This window comes from Patella vulgata, chromosome 3, assembly GCF_932274485.2.
Source record: "Patella vulgata chromosome 3, xgPatVulg1.2, whole genome shotgun sequence".
In the NCBI taxonomy this organism is placed as follows: Eukaryota; Metazoa; Mollusca; class Gastropoda; family Patellidae; genus Patella; species Patella vulgata.
Genome location: NC_065881.2, coordinates 12,598,037 through 12,618,814, shown reverse-complemented (window position 1 = coordinate 12,618,814; position 20,778 = coordinate 12,598,037). Strand labels below are relative to the sequence as shown.

Sequence of the window (20,778 nt, the reverse complement as noted above, 5' to 3'; positions counted from 1 at the left end):
GATATAAAAAGATATATTATTATAATTATATATTATTATAAATTCATTATTGCATAATTTCGAATACTGGATATAAAAAGATAAAATTCAATCAAAATATTAAAGTGTTAAAGAATTCTAACAGGTAGATACATACATAGATAAGTTCATTTTTAAAAATTTCATCAAATTGTCAACAATTGGCCGAACATTTAACACCACATTACCAGGTAACCATTCTATAGAATATTAAATTGTTTTAACTGAATAAAGCGTCAGAGCATAAACAGTACCCAATGTCAAAACGAATCAACGGTCCTACCATCTCACTGAAAGGGGTGGTCGATGGAGCCACCCCACCCCCTCTCTGGATGACTAACCCCTTAAGTTATAGAGTTGGAATTGTTTTCGATCTATGCGGAACATGCTAGTGTTCATTCAGTTAAAACATGTTAATATTATATAGAACGGTTACAGCTCAACATGGTGTTAAAAGTTCGGACATACTAATTTGCCAATACCACGGAAAATCCCGAGGCCGGCGGTTCGTCATGTTAGAAGTAATAACATAATATTATGTTATGCAGGTCACAATTCTATGGAATACAATATGAAATACAACTACTGCTTATTACTGAGCGACGTTTCGACTAGACTTCTCTAGTCATTATCAAGCAATGAATAACATAACATAACATAGTAATTGTATTCTATAGAATTGTGACCTGTATACTCCAGTTCAATTACTAAATGCCACTGAAACAATTTAACGTAACATGTTGTTTCATCATGCGAGACAAATCTCTCGTAAATCTTACTCTTTTTTTACCTAAACTATACTGGCAAACACATACCCCCCCCCCCCCCTACCCCCCAAGATACAAATATACGTCCACCAACAAATACTAATAGCACTCTAAATTTTACTATAATACTAAACAGGTACAAGCTTACAATATGTATCAGGAACCGGCCATGACGTCATCGCAACCATCTTGGAGAGAGCAGGACATTTGGGTTTTAGCGTCCACTCGACACAAACTAGATCAATTCGGGACCAACATAATAAATGGTTTAATTTTATTTCGATAAATTCGCATGTGTGTAGGGGTCTTTGAGGTAACCACTGGACACGCAGAAACCCCATGAAGTTGTTCAGGCGACTCTACTCCTCCAACCTTCTTGGAATTATGAAGCCATATTAAGAATGCACAATTGTCTAAAGAACAAACTTGCTAAGTTTTATTTCGATCGTACTCGAATTGGCGGAGCCCTGTGCTTTATTTGAAGAGCGTCGCGCCAAGATTTAAAAAAAAATAACAAAAAGGTTATGGAACCGGTTCCTGATTCAACAATGTTCGATAACCATTCGTCATATATATATTATGCATGTATCGCCATTTAATTATCAGAAAATACTATGTTAATACTGTCGATATGACAACCAATACTGACCTCTTTTATCAATCTGATTAAAACACAAATCCTATTTCGTTTCGTCTTTTTTTTTTAAAGTTCAAAATTTCGTTTTACTTTTCTTTGCTACACAAGGATCAGGAAGAATTGTTACATAATCCGCGTCTTGGTTGATGTGAGGGATTAGACAATGAAACGGTTTGTTGTGGCGAGTTCTTGGCGTGCGGCGCACGGAACTGTGGGTGACCCACTAGAAACATCAACGCTGATTGGTTAATCAAATGTCTGACGTCATAAAGTCAAAAGTCGCTTGTATGACCCCTGACGCGAGCTCCCACTGCAACCGGTCAGAAATTCATGTAGTGGAGGCCATCGAAGGTATAACAAAAACGAAACGAAATATAGATCTGTATTTTAATCAGATTGCTCTGTAATCAGATATAATAGATGAAAAACATTTTTTCCATACTTCCGCTTTCTCCTCATTCACACGCCCGCCGTTTCTACGTTTATCCACCCCATGCTGTTTCTCGATTTATAAACCTTTAAAAACACACAAGGTTTATAAACCTTTATTATAAAACAGCGTATCTTCGTCTGTTAATGTGGAAAAGTTCGGCTCTAAATCCTTGGTTGAAACCTGAAAACATTCATGTTATATTTTATCATTCATTAAATACACAATGAAATGAAATGGGGTTTAACGTCCTACTGTTCTGCACCAACTGGGTAATGAATACGTCAATGTATACACGGGACCCCGGATTTTCGTACCATCCGAAAGACTAGATAGCTGACTAGCTCAGCACCACTGACAAGTGGAAACCCCGCCCGAAAATCCCGATGAACTTTCTCGGCCAACTCCGGGATGTAACCCGCGATCTCCAGGCTAGCGAGCTAGCGTCTAACTCACTTAGCCACCGTGGACCCATCTATTAGATATAAACCACAGTTTTTACATTCCAGTCAGTGTAGAATTCTACGGAGGTTAGTTTATGACGTGTTCAATATTTACGTTATTATATGGTTGTTTAGATTAGACCACACAGATGATCGCAAACAACAATGTAACATTATATTGGCAGAAGCGTGCTGGACGGACGTGGGTCAAGGGCTTAGAGGGAGTCAGGGGCTTATTGGCCCCGATTGGAAAACAAAATTGACATATATATTTTTTCCAAAATAAATAAAATTCATCTTCGCATACACTGAAAAATACAATCTGAAGAGAAAAATTTTATGGTCTAAATCCGAGGGAAAAAATTATCTAGGAGCAGGGAGAGAGAGAGAGAGAGAGAGAGAGAGAGAGAGAGAGAACGGGGGGGGGGTAACGTCCGCTCGACACAAACCAGGTCATTCCGGGACTAACATATGTCCTGAAATGATGTACGTTAAACTCTCTCTCTCTCTCGGTTATCGAATCAGGGACCTCCAGTTTAGTGAGCCAGTACTTTACTCAACGAGCCATCGTGGCTTCAAAAATGAACATAAGTGAATTGTTTTCGTGGATTGTATATAATGATGTCAGAGACAGAGGCATGTAGAAGTATAATGAATTGTGACAGAGTGTATATAAATATAGGTATAATATACTACTTAACGTATCTTAACATACAATAAACACAATTATCACCTAAATATTACATATATACACCAGTATCAATATACCCTGAGTTCGTAAACAACTCTGAACTGTCATCCTACGGTGTCAGGCTGTTCGAACGTTAAGGGCACTTTGGTGTGTGTGTGGGTGGGTGGGAAGGAGGGGTAACTCCGCATGACACAAACTAAGTCATTTCGAGACTAAAATATGGTTCAATTTCATTTCTACAATTCGCTTCCGCTTAGGGGCCTTTAGGAGTGGAGGTAACCGGAGAAACCCCTTGAGGTCAGATAGGCGACCCTACTCCATGGTATGTTCAACCTGGGAATCAAAACCACGCCACTTGACTCAGTGACGTAAGGGTAATGAATTCTCAGCTAGAATGTAGCGAGTTTGAAATTCGACTGTAGGTCCAGAAGAACATTGTTAATTTTTGCGTCACGTGTGGTGTCTGTGGGGCTGAAAAGTAATGTGGTGGCTAGTCGTTCGGCTGGGATAATAAAAAACCCCAGAGTGCACCCGTGTATACGTGGAGTACACCCTACACATAGAAGAAACCTAAACATTCGATTACGAATGGGCGGAAAGGCCACTCGACAAGTAGGCCTAAACTGTCGCCTAGTTGTGGTAGGCCTAGATGAACCCGATAAATTCGATCAAGAATGGTCGGAAACGTCAATGTCCTCGTTAAATTCTCCTAGCATTGTACACGTGTGAACATAGTGGCCGAAATAACCGAATTGCTGCGTTCAAACCATTCTAGAACCACTCGGATTGTCAAGCCCGTTTCGCATTCGACTTACTGGAGTTGAACCTAGATATACGGCATTATACGGACTCACGGAATTAGTCGAGTTGGAACTCACAAAATCAGGGACGTTTAGAATGGACGGGGCATTCGGAACTAACACGAAAAAGCAAGGGGGTGAACTCGGTGCTCGTAAATGATTCAGAGAAGAAAATCTCCGCATTTCACAAACTATTCCAAACTGATGATGCAAAAAAAGCTACGGAGCAAAAAAAATTGCTGCGGATCTGCATTTCACGCTCAAAAGCAATAGACATTTTAATGTAGTTGAATTTGCTTTGCCGACCTCGAAAAGGTTTATTTAGTTCGAGGAATGTAATTTATAAAAACCAACAACATTTTGTGTAATTTTTACTTCAAGTTCAGCTGAGATATTCTGGGTAAAGATTCGCACCGATTTTATTTCAACGTAGAAAAGATATTTACAAAATAAAAGTAGCGAGTACAAAAGGAAACAATTAATATTAATCAAGATATAAGAAAAGCCTTCCAAAAAGAAAAAAGAAAGTAGAATTTGTACTCCGTGCAGAGAAGTGCCAGAATACTGTCTATAACGCACGTAACTGTCACGTTTCGCTACGTCACATGTCAAAATAGAAGGAAAGCTCGCGTTTTATAGAACTTATTAACCCTCCCCATTACCTAAACTATTCTCATTATTACCAACATTAGACGTAGCGTGTAATATACTCTGTTTACAACAAACATGTCACACTATTTTCCTTCTGTATCAAAATTCAAAATGACTGCCATAACGTTTGTGGCATTCCGCGCATGCTTATTCCCATAATACCTCAATTAGCACTAAGATACACTGAATGCTATTACGAGGCAGAGGAATTTTGAACTCGAGAGAAACTAAGTGCATAGTAATATAGAAATTAGAACTCTATCAGTTCGCTTATTTATAACGTCAATGTCAGTTTTACGAGGGGGTAGCTTAGAAAGTCCAGATAATCTGAAGTTTTGTTTTTTAGAGTCGAGGGTTTCCTGTTGAATTTTGATCCGCAAAAGAATTGAAATTGTCAATATACAACTACAATGTTGAATAAATATTTAATTATGTACAAACTACACGTAACAGTTGATCTCTGAAAGGGGTCGCAGTCCAAAACCTGTTCAATTCAGTTCAGTATTTACAAAGAAGATATAAATGGGATATGACCAAAAGACAGCGCCACATATAATAGCCGCTAAAATCTCTTGATGGGCCTCTTTTTAATCCTATTGAATCCAAGTTGGGACATTATGTTGGTGTTTTGTTTTTTTAAATTAAATGTTAAACAACCAATTTGAGCACGCCTATATTTAAAAGGCCAATATCGATTATATTTTGGAGAATAAAACTGCTTAATTTTGTGTTAAAAGCCCTTAATATCCTCTACCTTAGGGCCAAGCAACTAACTCATTATATACGTGATATGTTTTCAAACAACTAAAACCCGTCAGCCTTGATCTGGAAATGGAGACCGGTGTCCCAAGCCGTATTATACGGTGTCGGGATAAAACCAGGATTTTATTTTATAAAAATAACCTGTAGTGAAATTTATCTTTCGCTATCAAGTACAGCACGTGGGTAATGCACTGCATAGATCTCTAAAGGAACGGCAAAAGATTATTGGGTCACCTCACAAAAAACAGAGGATCCGATAAGCGGTTTTGACGTTCACGTCCAAACGACTCAATATTTTTAGCTGAAATTTTGAGACAAGGTAAATACGCCATTTCTCTATATTTTGGCCCTTAAATTTCATACGTGCACAGACTTTTATTTCTGAGACTCTGTAAAAATCGGGATGGTCCCTTTAACCGTGGATTAAGCCGTGAAAATTTAATTATTGTCCGAAAATGTATATGACAATTATTATGGACGTCATATAGTGAAACGAGAGGAGTGCCTGTGATCATATAACAGCCACTATGAGATAGTGTGGTTGTGTTCTTCTTATAAAAGGCAATGTTTCACGGAATAATGTATAATGGGAGGTAACTCCATTTAATAACTCCAGTAATTTACAATACGTTTAATTTGATACACCTGACAGATAGAAACAGAGAGGGTGGAAATAAAACTATTGTATATTACCTGTGTAGAAATAAAACTATTGCCACTGGTAGAAATTAAACTATTGTATATTACCTGGGTGGAATTAAAACTAATGAATATTTACCTGGGTCGAAATAAACTATTGTATATTACCTGGGTGGATTTAAAACTATTGTATATTACCTGGTTGTAATTAAACTATTGTATATTACCTGGGCGCAAAATTACACTATTGTATATTATCTGGGTGGAATTAAAACTATTGTATATTACCTGGGTGGAATTAAAACTATTGTATATCACCTGGGTGGAAATAAACTACATGTATTGTATATTACATGGGTGGAAATAAACTATTGTACATGTATATTACCTGGGCACAAAATTAAACTATTGTATATTACCTGGGTGGAATTAAAACTATTGTATATTACCTGGGTGGAATTAAAACTATTGTATATCACCTGGGTGGAAATAAACTACATGTATTGTATATTACCTGGGTGGAAATAAACTATTGTACATGTATATTACCTGGGCACAGAATTACACTATTGTATATTACCTGGGTGGAAATTACACCATTGTATATTACCTGGATGGAAATTAAACTATTGTTTATTACCTGAGAATATTGAGGAAACATAGCTATTGCCACTGGTAAAGCTAGACCAAAAGCTGCAGTACAAACTACAGCATTTATAGGTAAATGCATCTTAGGGTACGTCTTTAAAAACTTCGTCCTGCAGAATAAAAACAAGAGAGCTATGAATGTTTTTGATTTAAATAGACCAGGGACTGTATTCAAGAAATCTTAAACATAAATATTTTATGGATGCAGTTTTTTCGGGGGCAGGAGCTAAAATTTGTAGTGAGATTTTAACTAATTAAAAGGTTGCATCCTTAAATTATTTTAGCTTATGTTTTCTTGAATAAGGCCCAAGAATGCTTCCTAGAACTCTGATTTTAAAGTTATGTCTCTCATCGTTGTTTTATGGATCTTGAACTTTTTGTAAACAACAACATTGTGAAAGTTGAATATCTAAAAGCAATATCATTTCCAATATACATGATATGATTTATTGATTTCATGATACCATCTTGATGGTGGTCAGTTCATAAAAGTATTCTTTAAAAAAATTAGTTCTTTGTATTATTTATTTTTATTTTAAAATATTTACGAGCCATTTGTTTGTTGTTCCTTTAAAGAAAATATTAAAATCTATTTATATTGGTTTTGAGAATGGCAAACCTGGAAATAAGGCAGCTGACACAGACAATGGCAGGCACAAATTCAGGCCTTGTCAGGCAAAAAACCTCATGTTATTTTTCTGTTACTGATTTGATATTATTAATACATGTCTGGCACAAATTTAAAATATCAGTTACTAGTTTATATTAGGGCCTGACATTTTGTTAGATACAACTAAAACCATTATATCCAGGCCTGCATGTAGAACAGCAACAACTATAGATAATATAATATATAGGCTATTAATAGAAGCATGCAAATATTAGATAAAGAGCTTCAAATCATATTAGAATACATAATTATGCTATAGATATTAGATATACCCAGGGTCTGTTTTCATTTATATTGACAAGTCTTGACTGACAGGCAGGGAAAAGGATCGGTTGGAGAACCTGTCTGTCAGTCAATTTAAATGACAAAAATTCGATTATTTCAAAGAATTGAACCTTTAAATACAATAAATAGAGTTAAATTGATAGTTTTTGTGTGTAAAGATACTTATAAATGTATGGGAAATAATTTCTTGCTAATTCGAAGTAACCAATTAAGTAAAATATTGACTAGCTGACAGCTAAATGTATAGTTGTAAGTTGTTAATTTTTTTTGAAAACCACCAACAAATGCTAAAATTGGTTATATTCTTTGGAAAAAATATCCTGCTTATCTAAGGTAAATAAAATAACCAAAATTATTGACAGACTGCCAAAGTTTTAAAAAAATGAATGCCTAGGTATAGAGACAGCAAAATGGGATTTAACACCCATTTGACACATACCAGATCATTTTGAGAGTAACATATGTTCAATTTCATGTCAACTTATTCGCTTGCTTCTAGGGGTCTTTAGCAGTTAGAGGAAACCAAAGGACCCGGATAAAACCCACGAAGTTGGACAGGCAACCCTACTTCGTGTCACGTAAAAGGGATGAGAGATAGAGGAATGGGGTTTAACATCCACTCAATTCAAACCAGGTCATTTCAGGACTAACATTTTGTTCAATTTTATTTTAATAATTCGCTTGTGTGTAGGGGTCTTAAACAGTGAGAGGAAACCGGAGGTCCGGGAGAAAACCCACGAGGTTGGACAGGTTAGCCTACTCCTTGTACAACCTGGGAATCGAAACCACGCCAGTTGACTCAATGACAGACCGTATGATACAACGCACACACGCATATTGGATTGGAATAGCTCAGATATCGACAATAAAGAAGTGGGGTTTAAATGGTCCCTAGCAACAAGGATCATAGGCAGCAAAAGATAAAATGTCTGCTAAAACTAAAAACATATTAAGGATCATTCAGCTTTTTCCAAGAAATGGAAGACGACAGCAATAGAGAAATGGGGTTCAATTCAGCCCTAGCAACAAGGTTCATTGGTAGTAAATTCTGGGTAAAATGTCTGCAAAAACTACAAACTAGTACAAACATCGATTCTGAAATGAAAAGAAGTTTAACATCCTACTTTTCTACTCCAACTGGGCTAATGAAGACAAGCGTATGCCATACATTGTGCTATCAGGATAATTTCAAATTCTAACTATCAAGGGATCTTTTACGTGCACACCAATTTTTTTCATCTCATCCGAAAGACTAAACGCTGTTCCTTGCCAAATGAAACAACAGTATGGTCTCAGATTTCAAGAGACAGAACATATAACATCCACAAGAAAAAAGGTTTTACAAATTAACGTGACTTTGTAATACTATAACTAGGTAAGCTTTCTAATGCTTTTTCACAATGACTAATAGTCTAGCTAGTCACACCGAACTAACCTTTCAAATAAACCCATCACCATGGGAACCAGTATCAATACTGGCGCCGGCAAAACAACCCTTGTTAAAGCTGTTTCTGTTAGAGCCTGATGTATAATGCCATATATGGTCAATCAGAATGGAGAGAATATATTAATAAATTGACATGCTTGCATATATGTGTTTTCATGCAAGGAAACTGGAGGCATTCTATGCTTGTGAGAGAAAGAGTGAGAAATTGGGTTTAACATCCACTTACATCGACCTTTTGGACTAACAAATGGTATATATTTGGAGGAAACACGAGCACCCACAAAAAAAACCTAAATAGTCTCCCTACCTTCCATAAACACTTACTTAAACATACATTATGGAAGAGCTAAATCTTTCTATTACAGGTCTTTCTTTAGGCCTTAGATGTTATCTAAATTATTAATTAGACATTAACATAATCAACTCTAGCCTGCGATGTTTATTGGATTAGGATTCATTTTGTGAGGGATTATTTAAACATACATTATGGAAGAGCTAAATCTGTCTATAGCAGGTCTTTCTTTAGGCCAGAAATGTTATCTAAATTATTAATCAGACATTAATTAACTTATTCAGACCATAATCAACACTCGATGCCATCGTTAGCCTGCGATATTTACTGGATTTGAATACATTTTGTGACGGATGATTTAACATCAAAATGGATAATCGAGACTTTGTTTATTATCATACCAACTTTAGTAATGATGATCAATGCTAGGCCTATAATTCAATCGCTAATATCTCGGTTCAGTGTGGAGCAATTTTACTAAAATTTTCAGCATATTATTTATATGTTACTTATTTTCTAATTATCATAGCGAGAACTGTCAACTCTTTAAATAGACCCACCCTACAGATCTAATTAATAGGTCCCCGACCGAGCCAAAGCACCTATCAATGCCTACATACATATATTTCAACATTACACCGTAGCATCAAAAGTTACATGTAGCTTTTAAGCAGCAAAAAAGCAAAGCAGTTTAATTCTTAAATTTGGAATTGATCTGCGAAAATTAGAAAACTTTTCTGTGAATCAAGAAATTTAGAAAATTTGTAAATGAGAGGACGACTCACCTCTCAAAGAATCCCATGATAATCGGTGGTAGAATAAGAATTGGCGCCGGTAAAATTATCCTGGTTATCGCAGTTTCCTTTAACGCCTGTTGTTTTCAAAGAGACAAAATATTGTCACAAACTTGAACGGAATGTCAATGAAGTAAAATGGGGTTTAACATATTATGGTTCTGCTTCATCCGGGCTAATGAAGACGGGCAAACACCATACAGTGGGCTATGAGGGAATTTTGCACGGACAGTGGCACTAAGGCCTACCCTTATATAAAATTCATACTGCCAAGGGACATCATGATATAGGGAATAGGGTTTCAAGGACATTATGGGGAAGTTAGTCCCATGGCCAATAACATTATACACTGTGAAGCTAAAATAACTAGATCTAATGACCCAGATTGTGACATCATCCTCAATATTTAAAATAATGTACAGGCAATGTCTCGATCTCAAGTCTCAACCATTAAACTATGCCTAATTTACTCCACTTAACCCCCACAACCCCACCCCCTCTCTGGTAAAACTGATTTCTCCTGAATTTGACTTAAAACAAATAATTAGCACAAACTACAGTATAAAGGAATACACCGCAAAAGAAGGTCCCTTTAATTTATGAAGCTGAAATATTGTCGGCAAAATTGATACAATTCGGGTCCCTTTTATGTCCATTTATATTTTTCAATAATGTTTTAGATATTTTGAAATAGTGTCTTCCCAGGGGCGGATCCAGAGTGGGGGGTTTGGGGGTCCAAACCTCACCCTGCTCGGCTACATTAAACAGACTGTAAAACAAATTATCCTTTACCGTCAGATGATACGACAGGATGGGCATTCAAAGCGTGAAATAATGATATAGACATGTGTGATATCACAATTAATGCTTTGCATCAATAAAATTGAAACACAATGTGATCCTATTAATTCACAATAAAACCTGACATCCTCTTTAAAAAGCGCAAAGTGTATGTATGCCTATGTAATTTAGAGATGATGATGGCATCATGCATTGTCAACTGTCAAATTTCTGGATACACCCCTGCTTCAGTTTATGGGTTTCAAAAAACTTTTAATTCATTTTGATAAGATGAAGCCTAGAGGAAATGAAATGAATATAAATATTTTTTATAATAAATAAAGATCACTAACAACCATTTAACAGATGAATTAGAAGAAAGGATATTTCTATGAGGTGAGTGGAAATTAGATATAGAGTTTGGGGCCGTGATCTTCAGGAAGGAAATTACAAGTGGAATGTGGGATCACTGTTTTTTTTATTATACATACAAAATCTACATAATCAAAATTTAGATGCTTCCTCGCTGGGATTTAGATCCATTCATTATTCCTTCCTACAGGTCACGACCCTTGTATAGTGTGTCAGATGACAATATGTGACCTGTGATAGCAGAATGAGTTGGATGTCGCATGTCTTTTATGATAGGAACAAAAATGTTAAAACAGACTAAAACTATCTTTTTACAATCTGATTAAAAAACAGATCTATATTTCATTTCGGTTTTTTTTTTTATACTTTCGATGGTCTCTACTACATGAAGACGTGACGTGCCTAGTGGTTTACCCTACCATTCCTTGCACCTCAAGCCTAAAACTCAGCGTAACAGACCGGTTGTAGTGGAAGGGCACATCAGGTGTCATATGAGCGGCTTTTGACCTTATGAAGTCAGGCATTGATCAATCAATCAGCACTGACGTGCCTAGTGGTTTACCCACCATTCCGGGCACCTTACCCCCAAAACTAGGAGTAACAGATCTTTTCATTGGCTAAATCATCACATCATCCAGAACGTGGGTTTTATAATGACTCTTCCAGATCCTAGTGTAGTAAAGACAAGTAAAACGAAATTTTGAACTATAAAAAACGAAAAGAAATAGGATCTGTGTTTTAATCAGATTGTATCTTTTCAATGATACAACACAGATAAAAGTTTAGATTTGACAAATAAAGCACACAGTCTATTTCCGACTCATTTTGCTGTCATAGGTCACATATATATTCCTGTTAAAATAAAAGTTATATGGCAAGAACATAAAAGGGTAGATAACTCATGTTATATATCCAGGCCATGGAAGGGAAGATAACTCACCTCTCGATATAAGCCATAATGAGTGGTGGTATGATAAAGATGGGAGCAGGAAGAAATATCCTTGTGATGGCTGTTTCTGTTATGGCCTGTTTGGTTTAAATATATTACTTTATCATCTTCAAAATTGTCTTGAAGCCGTGCTGGCTCAGTGGGTAAGACATTTGCACACACTAACTGGGAGGTCCTATATATGTTCCCCTTTGTCAGTGGTCCAAAAACCAAGGTCCAGTGTTAACGGCCCATATAGGCTACACTTTTGACAGTTGGAATTCGAAATAAGAATATACTGTAGTGGCGTTGTCCTGGCAAAATTTCCCTCACAGCACACCGTATAGTGTTTGCCTGTCTACATTAGTCGGAGCAGAACGAACAGTAGGACCTTAAATCCAATTTCATTCCAAAATTGTCAACAATATGTTCCATAAAATGAAATGGGGTTTAATGCCTTAGTTTTCTGCACCAACCTAGCTAATAAAGATGTGTATACACCATGCAGTGTGAGTAGAAGGGAAATTTTGCTTAGACAGCACCATTTCCACCAACTTTTATTCGATTTCCAACTGCATGGACCTTTAGTTTGCCATACTATCCAAACAACAAAACACTTTTAAAAGTCAGATCCTGTTTCCCACTCCACTGACAAAGGGACATTCTCGGACAAAACTGGGATCAAATCAAGATCTCCTGGTTCCATCTCCTTAGTGTTTTTATAATTTATAGTCCTGGGTTCATAAAACATTTACTTACAAAGAGGAAGAGAGAGAGAAATGTGGCCCACAATTCACTCAACAAAAAAATAGGCCATTTTGGGTTTAATTTTTTTTTTCAATAATTTGCAGTGTAAGGCAACCAGAGGATCTGGAGAAAACTCACGAGGTAGGTCAGGTGACCCAGCTAGTTGTCACGACAAGCATGGGATCAAAACCTTGTCACTTGAATGAATATGATAGACCTTATAAACTTAAAGGACAATATTGGTGTCAGTCATTATAAAATATGTGATAGAGCTCGTTAAATACATCCCAAATATAATTTTAACACAGAGATCATTGCTACGATAGCTGAGTAACAAGCACGTGAAGAAACGGGAAGTGACGTCAAACATGACAAACACGAGTTGTCCTTCTAAATAACAGACTGAAGTAACGAGCGGTAACAGACAAACGATCGAATTTCATTTCACTGATAATTCAGTTGAAGATGAAAAGTTTTTATATGAGACGATGAGAGGATATCTGACAATTCAAAAAATTAATTGGCTGTCAGTAGATAAAAGATAACGAACAAATTAGAAAAAGTCCATGCATTACCATGTTTTTATTAAGAACAGACTGAATAAAAACGGGGGAATGCACAGGATTTTTCTATTTTTCTCGTGTCCCTTATCTAGTGACAGCCAATTCTATTTTTTAAATTGTCAGATACCCTCACAAGAGCTAAATCTGCCTATTGCAGGTCTTGCTTTAGGTCTGAAATGTTATATAAACTATTAAGTAGACTTTTTAACATGACAAGACTCTGGATGCCAACGAATATCTCTGATATAAATTGGTTAGAACGGTTCAGCCATATTTTGATTTAATTTAAAAATGGATCAGCAAGGCTTAGCTTGGTTGCAATTAATGCACACATATTGTCAAACCTGCAAAGACTAATATATTCACTCGTAATAGAGTAATTTGAATGAAATTTTCAATATATTCATTTTGCATCATCTATTTTTGAACCATTATAGCAAGAACGACCAGCCCTGTATCTAAATCTTACATACTGCATCTTTAAATAAACAATTCTACACATATATTGGTTACGGGTGAATGCATAGAGTAGCGGTTTGTTTCCATGACAATATGAAGATGGTTTGTACATGCTCAATACGACACCAGGGACTGATGATAAATATTTAAAATGAATTTATTTGGAAGTTTTCTCACCTTTTTAGCTGCAATTAATGACGTTCCTACAACCTTGCCATCTTTATCTACAACTTCAATACCTTCTGATAGTTCGTTATTCCTCATTAATATAACATTACAAGTACTGGCAGTTGCTGCAAGAGAGAGAAAGAGAAATGGGGTTTAACATCCTACTTTTTTGCATCGACTGGGTTAATGAAGACAAGCATACGGTGTACTATGTGGGGAATTTTGCACGGGCTGCGACACACTATGGCACATTGTATGGCATATGTCTGTCTTCATTAGCCCAGTTGGAGCAGAGATAGAGAGAGAGAGAGAGAGAGAGAGAGAGAGAGAGAGAGAGAGAGAGAGAGACGGGTTTAAAGTCCACTCAGCACAAACTAAGCCATTTCGGGAGTAACATATGGTTCAATTTTATTTTTTTAATAATTAGCAGTGGGGGGAAACCGGAGGACCCAGAGAAAACCCACAACGTTGGACAGGCGACCCTACTCCTTGTCACATACAATCAGGGAATCGGAGCAAAAAAGTAGGACATTAAACCCCATGTTTAAATATGTTTTTCTGTTTTATTGAAAGACAGATTTAATTTTTTGTATTGGTACATACCTACTGCTGGAAAAGGTACAAATCGTTGAATTAATAATTTAGTTGCAGGACTAAATCTACTGGCTTTCTTTATTAAACTTTTTAAACCAACCTATATCAAAAATGAAATATTCAATAAACTGGTTCAAGGATCTGAGGAATTTATACCCGAAACATATAGATTATTAGACAAGATGGGATTTCGCCTGTATATTCCGGACATGTCCTACGCTATTTTCCAAACATCCTAAATTGTCGGACCAGGAATATGCCGAATTGGACATCCAGACATGGTGAATAATGTTCAAAATTCCAATATTAATATAGTGTTCTGAGCGCATAACTACCACTCAACTTGATTATCATTGTCACAAGAGGCACACTGAATCTTTTTCAAGGGGTATAATTATAAGGATTCGATATGAAATTTTTTTACTAAAATAGAGAGAGAGAGAAATTAGGTTTAATGCCCGCTCGACACAAACTAGGTCATTTCGGGACCAACACATGTTTTATTTTTATTTCAATAATTCGCTTGCACAGGGTCTTTAACAGTGGGTGGAAACCGGAGGACCCTGAGAAAACCCACAAGGTTGGACAGGCGACCCTACTCCTTGTTACGTACAAGCGGGGAATCGAAACCACGTCAGTTGACTAAATGACAGACCTTATGATTCAACATGCATGCATTAACCATAGATTTTGAGCTAACAATAATAATAATTCTGATATAACATTTTCTTACAAGCCAATACTTGTTAATTTGAATATTATAAACTTACAGCTATAGACACAGCACTTGTTACTGCTCCAACATAACCCATTATAAACCTACTTGTTGGTGTCGGCTGAAATAATAAATATTATTATTACATATCATATAGAGACAGCACTTGTAACGGCTCCAACATAACCCATTATAAAACGACTTGTTGGTGTCGGCTGAAATAATAAATATTACATATCATATAGAGACAGCACTTGTAACGGCTCCAACATAACCCATTATAAAATGACTTGTTGTTGTCGGCTGAAATAATAAATATTAAATATCATATTAATAAAGAACTCCAACATAAACTGATTAATGAAAGAGAAAGGATTTATTGTAGTTCATTTTGTAAATTGCCATAAACAACACTCCCTATACCATCTCAAATCACTTTAAATACTTAACAGCTATGCACATGACTCTGGCAAATTGTAAGCCCATCCAAATGATTGGGCTACAATCTACTGGTCAGCTCTGACCCTGACAAGTAGAAACAGGCCTTGCATTTTCCTGAAATTCTTCCCATCTCAAATGAGATTCGAAAACCTTCTTGAAAGAAATATGAAGATGTCATCCACAAACCTTAGACGCATTTCTGTTAGCGTAATTAACACAGGCGTTATGGCTCTGATTCAACCACTGCCAAAATACGATGCTACCTAGAGACGGGTTGGGTAACAATAAACCCACAACCTGAAATATACAAAATACAATCTACTAATTATGACAAAATGAGAGAAAGAGAAATGGGGTTTAACGTCCACTCGATACAAACTAGGTAATTTCGGGACTAACATATGGTTTAATTTTATCTCAATAATTCTCTTGCGCGTAGGGGTCTGAAGCAGTGGAAGGAAACTGGAGGACCCGGAGAAAATCCACAAGTTTGCACAGACGACCCTACTCCTTGCCACGTACAACCGGGGATTCGAAACCATGCCAGTTAACTCAATGACAGGCCTTATGATACAGCGCGCACGTGCTATAGTTATGACAAAACTTCAAACACTTCACTCAGAATAACGTAATTTGACTGAGATTTTCAATATATTTATTTTTCTTTATCTATTTTCTAATTATTATAGCATGAGCAGCTAGCTCCTTATCTAAATCTCACATAATGCATCTTTTATCACATCTTATTTACTAATTTAAAGATACATTATGGGGAGATTAGATAAAGAGCTGGCAGTTCTCACTATAATAGTTCAAAACTAGATAATGTAAAGGAAATATGCTGAAAATTCAGTCAAATTGATCCACTCTGAACCGAGAATTTTGCAATTGAATTTTTGGCCTAGCCTCGATCATCATTGCTAAAGTAGGTACGATAAAAAAAACATAGTCTCAATTATCCATTTCATGATTAAATGACTAGCAAATTGGATCCTAATCCAGTAAATATTGCATGCCAGTGATGACATCGAGAGTTGATAAGGGTCTGGATAAGTTAATTAATGTCTAATTAATAATTTAGATAATATTTCAGGCCTAAAGAAAGACCTGCAATAGGCAGATTTAGCTCTTGCATAATGTATGTTTAAGTAAGACAAACTGCCCTGCCACAAACAAATCGACAAATAAAAATTTCAGCAAAAATTTTTTTTTTGACCCAACAAATCAACATATCAACTAAATTTAACAGGAACAAAAATTTAATTACCATAGGAGATCCAAAAGGTACAAAACCTGGAAAACAGAAAAAAAATATGAAATGAAATGGGGGGAGGAGGAATTCTGAGAGAGAGAGAGAGAGAGAGAGAGAGAGGGTGGGGAGTGAGAGAGAGGCCGAGCGAAATTTGATATTTTAACAAAAATGAAAATTCCGCATCAGGACTTTAATCCATGCTAAATTCACTTCTTAGCGTTGCACTAGACCACAATGGGGTAAATTATCCACTGCAGCACCAGCGAATGTCCCAATGATCTAATCTCTGTTATAAATACTGCCCTAGTTCAATTGCATTTTAAAAATGTGTGTTTCACTAGACCACAATGGGGTAAATTAGCTACAAGGATCTTACCTCTGTTGTTAATAATGTTGAACATTGTTAAAACAGAAATGAAATGAAATGGGGTTTAACGTCCTACTGTTCTGCTCCGAACTGGGCTTATGAATCCAGGCATACATCATACAGTGTGCTATGAGGGAAATTTTGCCCAGACAGCGGCACAACGGTCTACTCTTATATCGAAGGGACCTCAGTTTTCCGTCTCATCCAAATGACTAGACAACTGTCCTTGTCAGGCCCTCTGTCCTGCATCACTGACAAGGGGGAAACACGCCGGAAAATCTGGATGAACTTTTTCAGCTAATGCAGGGATCGAACACCCGACCGACCTCCAGGCTAGCGAGCCAGCATCTTACCCACTTAGCCACCATGACCCCCTTTGTTAAAACAGTAAGATTAAATAAAGTTTACCTGACATTCTAAAAGGCATGAAGATTTTCTCTCCTGTATCTGGGTGTATTATAGCCTGTTTAAAAACAAACAACAGGTGATTAGTAACTGAACTCAAAATATACAGAATATAATTCTACAGAATTCTGATTCTCATTGAAACCCCAGTCATGTTATTAGCTTTATAATTTGGAGGGAGACGCGTTTGCTCAATGAGTAAGATGTTGGCTTGCTAACCTGGAGGTACCACGTTCGATCCCTGTGTTGTTCCCCCTTGTCAGTGGTGCAGGACAGAGGGCCTGGCAAGGAACAACATACAGTTGTTTGGATTGGACAAGAAATCAACATTATGCATGTAAAACATCCTTTGACAGTTGGAATTCGATATAAGAGTAGGCAGAAGTGCCGCTGTGCAGGCAAATTTTACCTCATAGCACAATAGCACACCGTATAGCATAAGCCTGTCTACATTAGCCCAGTCGGAGCAGAACAGCAGGACGTTAAACCCCATTTAAATATTACATGGAAGGAAAGAAAGGTATTGGTAGATATTCTAGGACACAACTGTTTGTCAAACATCCTAGGAGGAGCAATGTGACTCAGTGATAATCGTATTAGGTCACTAACCAGGAGGTTATTGGTTGAGAAAGTTTCTCAAGATTAAGCAACCACTGACAAGCGGAAAAACCTGGGATATCCTGAGCCAGCACAGCTCTGGGTATTAGATTAGACAACATTTCAAAACATTCTCGAACACTGTGAGAAAGTAAATATTCTGCTACCTGCTTTATTTTTTGCGCTTTCCACAAATCACCATCCGTAACGCCTGGTTTAAGTTGGCCATTTTTATAATCCTCTAATAATCTTATTGATTCTTTTAGTTGAGACTGGAAAAAATCAAAAACATAAAATAAACTAAAAGATTTCAATAAAACATGTCAGCCATGGTTCCTATTTTTGGTAGAGGCACTGGAGAGGGAGAGAGAGAGAGAGAGAGAGAGAGAGAGAGGGAGAGAGAGAGAGAGATATGGTTCAATTTTATTTCAATAATTCACTTGGCTATGGGTTTTCTTTAGCAGTGGGAGAGAGAGAGAGAGAGAGAGAGAGAGAGAGAGAGAGAGAGATGGGGTTTAACCCACTCAACACAAACTAGGTCATTTCGGGACTAACATATTTTATTTCAATAAATAAATTATTTAGCAGTGGGAGGAAACTGGAGGACCTTGAGAAAACCCACGAGGTTGGACAGGCGACCCTACTCCTTGTCAAGTACAATCAGGGAATCGAAATGATGCTAGTTGACTCAGTGACAGATCTTATGATACAGCGCACGCACGCTAACTATTCGGCCATCTTATGATACATCGCACGCACGCTAACTATTCGGCCATCTTATGATACAGCGCACACACGCTAACTTTTCGGCCATCTTATGATACAGCGCACACACGCTAACTATTCGGCCATCTTATGATACAGCGCACGTACACTAACTATTCGGCCATCTTATGATACAGCGCACGCACGCTAACTATTCGGCCATCTTATGATACAGCGCACACACGCTAACTATTCGGAGAGAGAGAGAGAAATGGGGTTTAACGTCCACTCGACACAAACTAGGTCATTTTGGGACTAACACATGGTTCAATTTTATTTTAATAATTCGCTTGCGCGTAGGGGTCTTTAGTAGTGGGAGGAAACCGGAGGACCTGGAGAAAACCCACGAGGTTGGACAGGCGACCTTACTCCTTGTCACGTACAACCGGGGAATCGAAACCCCGCCAGTTGACTCAATGACAGACCGTATGATACAGCGCTCGCATGCTAACCATTCGGCCATCCCCCCCCCCCCGCTAACTATTCGGCCATTCATGAATCCCCCGCACTGGAGAGAGAGAGTGAGAAAGTATGTCATTTCGGGACTAACATATGGTTCAATTTTATTTCAATAATTGTTTGTGCGTTGGGGTCTTTAGCTGTGGGGGGGAAACCAGAGGACTCAGAGAAAACCGAAGGGGTTGGAAAGACACCGGCGAATGTCACAATGATCTTACCTCTGTTGTAAATAATGTCCTGGGATCAATTACATTTAAAAAATGTCTCCATCTTCCTACAAAAGTTCCCTGAAAATAAAAATATTACAAATGAAAGTTCAAATAACTGCAACTTTGGTTTCATTTGGACTCTTTTACTGACAAATGTTAATGATAGGGTAGGGCTCAAGACAGCTCGTCAGCAAGACCCTGTTATAGGCTTGGGGTTCTATTGGTAGGTTGAGTCAATGATGTTCAGAAAGCTGAATGGATTTGCAAATACTAATGTGAAAAATCTGAAAACACACTGTATATAGTGTGGCAATAAAATAGCCTTGACCATAATCAGACTTAAATGCCATTCAGTTACAGATAGTTTAACCATATTTATAAAATTGGCAAACAAGCAAAAGATCACCCGCTATTTAAAGCTGGGGATTAAGTAAGCAAATGTGTGCAAAATTACCCCAAGTAGAAGTATCTCACCCAAATGCCAAAGTACTGTAGTAGAAGTTACATGAAAGCATAAGGTTATAAATTGGCCAATTTCTACGCAATAAGTAGGATATTGCATGGCTTGAATTCAGTAGAGCAATTACAACTAAGACCTGTGTTGGCACTATTTTATGGACAACAACTTTTAATGCACAGTATATAGTTGATCATTAGAATTATTTGGGCTGTTGGTTGATCTGACAACTTTTTTTTTAGGTTTGTATGTAGATTATGGGTTAGGGTTAGGACGATGCCAAATTATTTACAATGTCAATTTACCTGATCAAATCTAGGCTTGTTCAGTTGAAATGGTGGCCAATCCGGTTGACTAACTGGTAAATTGGTAGTAGAGACTGCCATTACTGAATGAACTTCGATAAACCTTGAATAAATCTGACCTACTTTCAAGGAGTGTCACATGGAGTTAAAAATCTTATTATGTAGGCCTAATGTGAACGTGATGGTCTCATTCTATGGAATAGGCCATTTTTAATAAATAG

At 37.0% G+C, this 20,778-nt stretch overlaps 1 protein-coding gene across 7 annotated transcripts; it reads right to left on the bottom strand.

Annotated features, from left to right (window-relative positions):
- Positions 1–1,432: 1,432 nt before the first annotated feature.
- LOC126816205 (sideroflexin-5) lies at positions 1,433–20,778 on the bottom strand. 7 transcript variants are annotated; one of them, XM_050542490.2, is made up of 13 exons: positions 20,558–20,778; positions 19,805–19,873; positions 18,530–18,634; positions 17,769–17,823; positions 17,009–17,034; positions 15,928–16,038; positions 15,356–15,421; positions 14,595–14,685; positions 14,001–14,116; positions 12,067–12,152; positions 9,966–10,051; positions 8,877–8,962; positions 6,479–6,596 (listed from the first exon to the last, which is right to left on the bottom strand). In XM_050542490.2, the coding sequence occupies exons 1-11, from the start codon at positions 20,636–20,638 to the stop codon at positions 10,045–10,047; spliced, it is 813 nt and encodes a 270-aa protein (XP_050398447.1). In that variant the 5' UTR covers positions 20,639–20,778; the 3' UTR covers positions 6,479–6,596; positions 8,877–8,962; positions 9,966–10,044. The 7 variants fall into 7 exon arrangements, with proteins under 7 accessions (XP_050398446.1, XP_050398445.1, XP_050398451.1 ...); XM_050542489.1 differs by lacking the exons at positions 8,877–8,962; positions 9,966–10,051 and adding an exon at positions 1,433–2,035; XM_050542488.1 differs by lacking the exons at positions 8,877–8,962; positions 12,067–12,152 and adding an exon at positions 1,433–2,035.

Coding starts and splice junctions, on each gene's coding strand:
- LOC126816205 (XM_050542489.1), bottom strand. CDS start 20,638: ATGGCAGTCTCTACTACCAATTTACCAGTTAGTCAACCGGATTGGCCA. Junction 14,686..15,355: donor CAAGTGCTGTGTCTATAGCT/GTAAGTTTATAA, acceptor TTTTTGATATAG/GTTGGTTTAAAAAGTTTAAT. Junction 2,036..6,478: donor TGTTTCCTCAATATTCTCAG/GTAATAAACAAT, acceptor GAATGTTTTCAG/GTTTCAACCAAGGATTTAGA.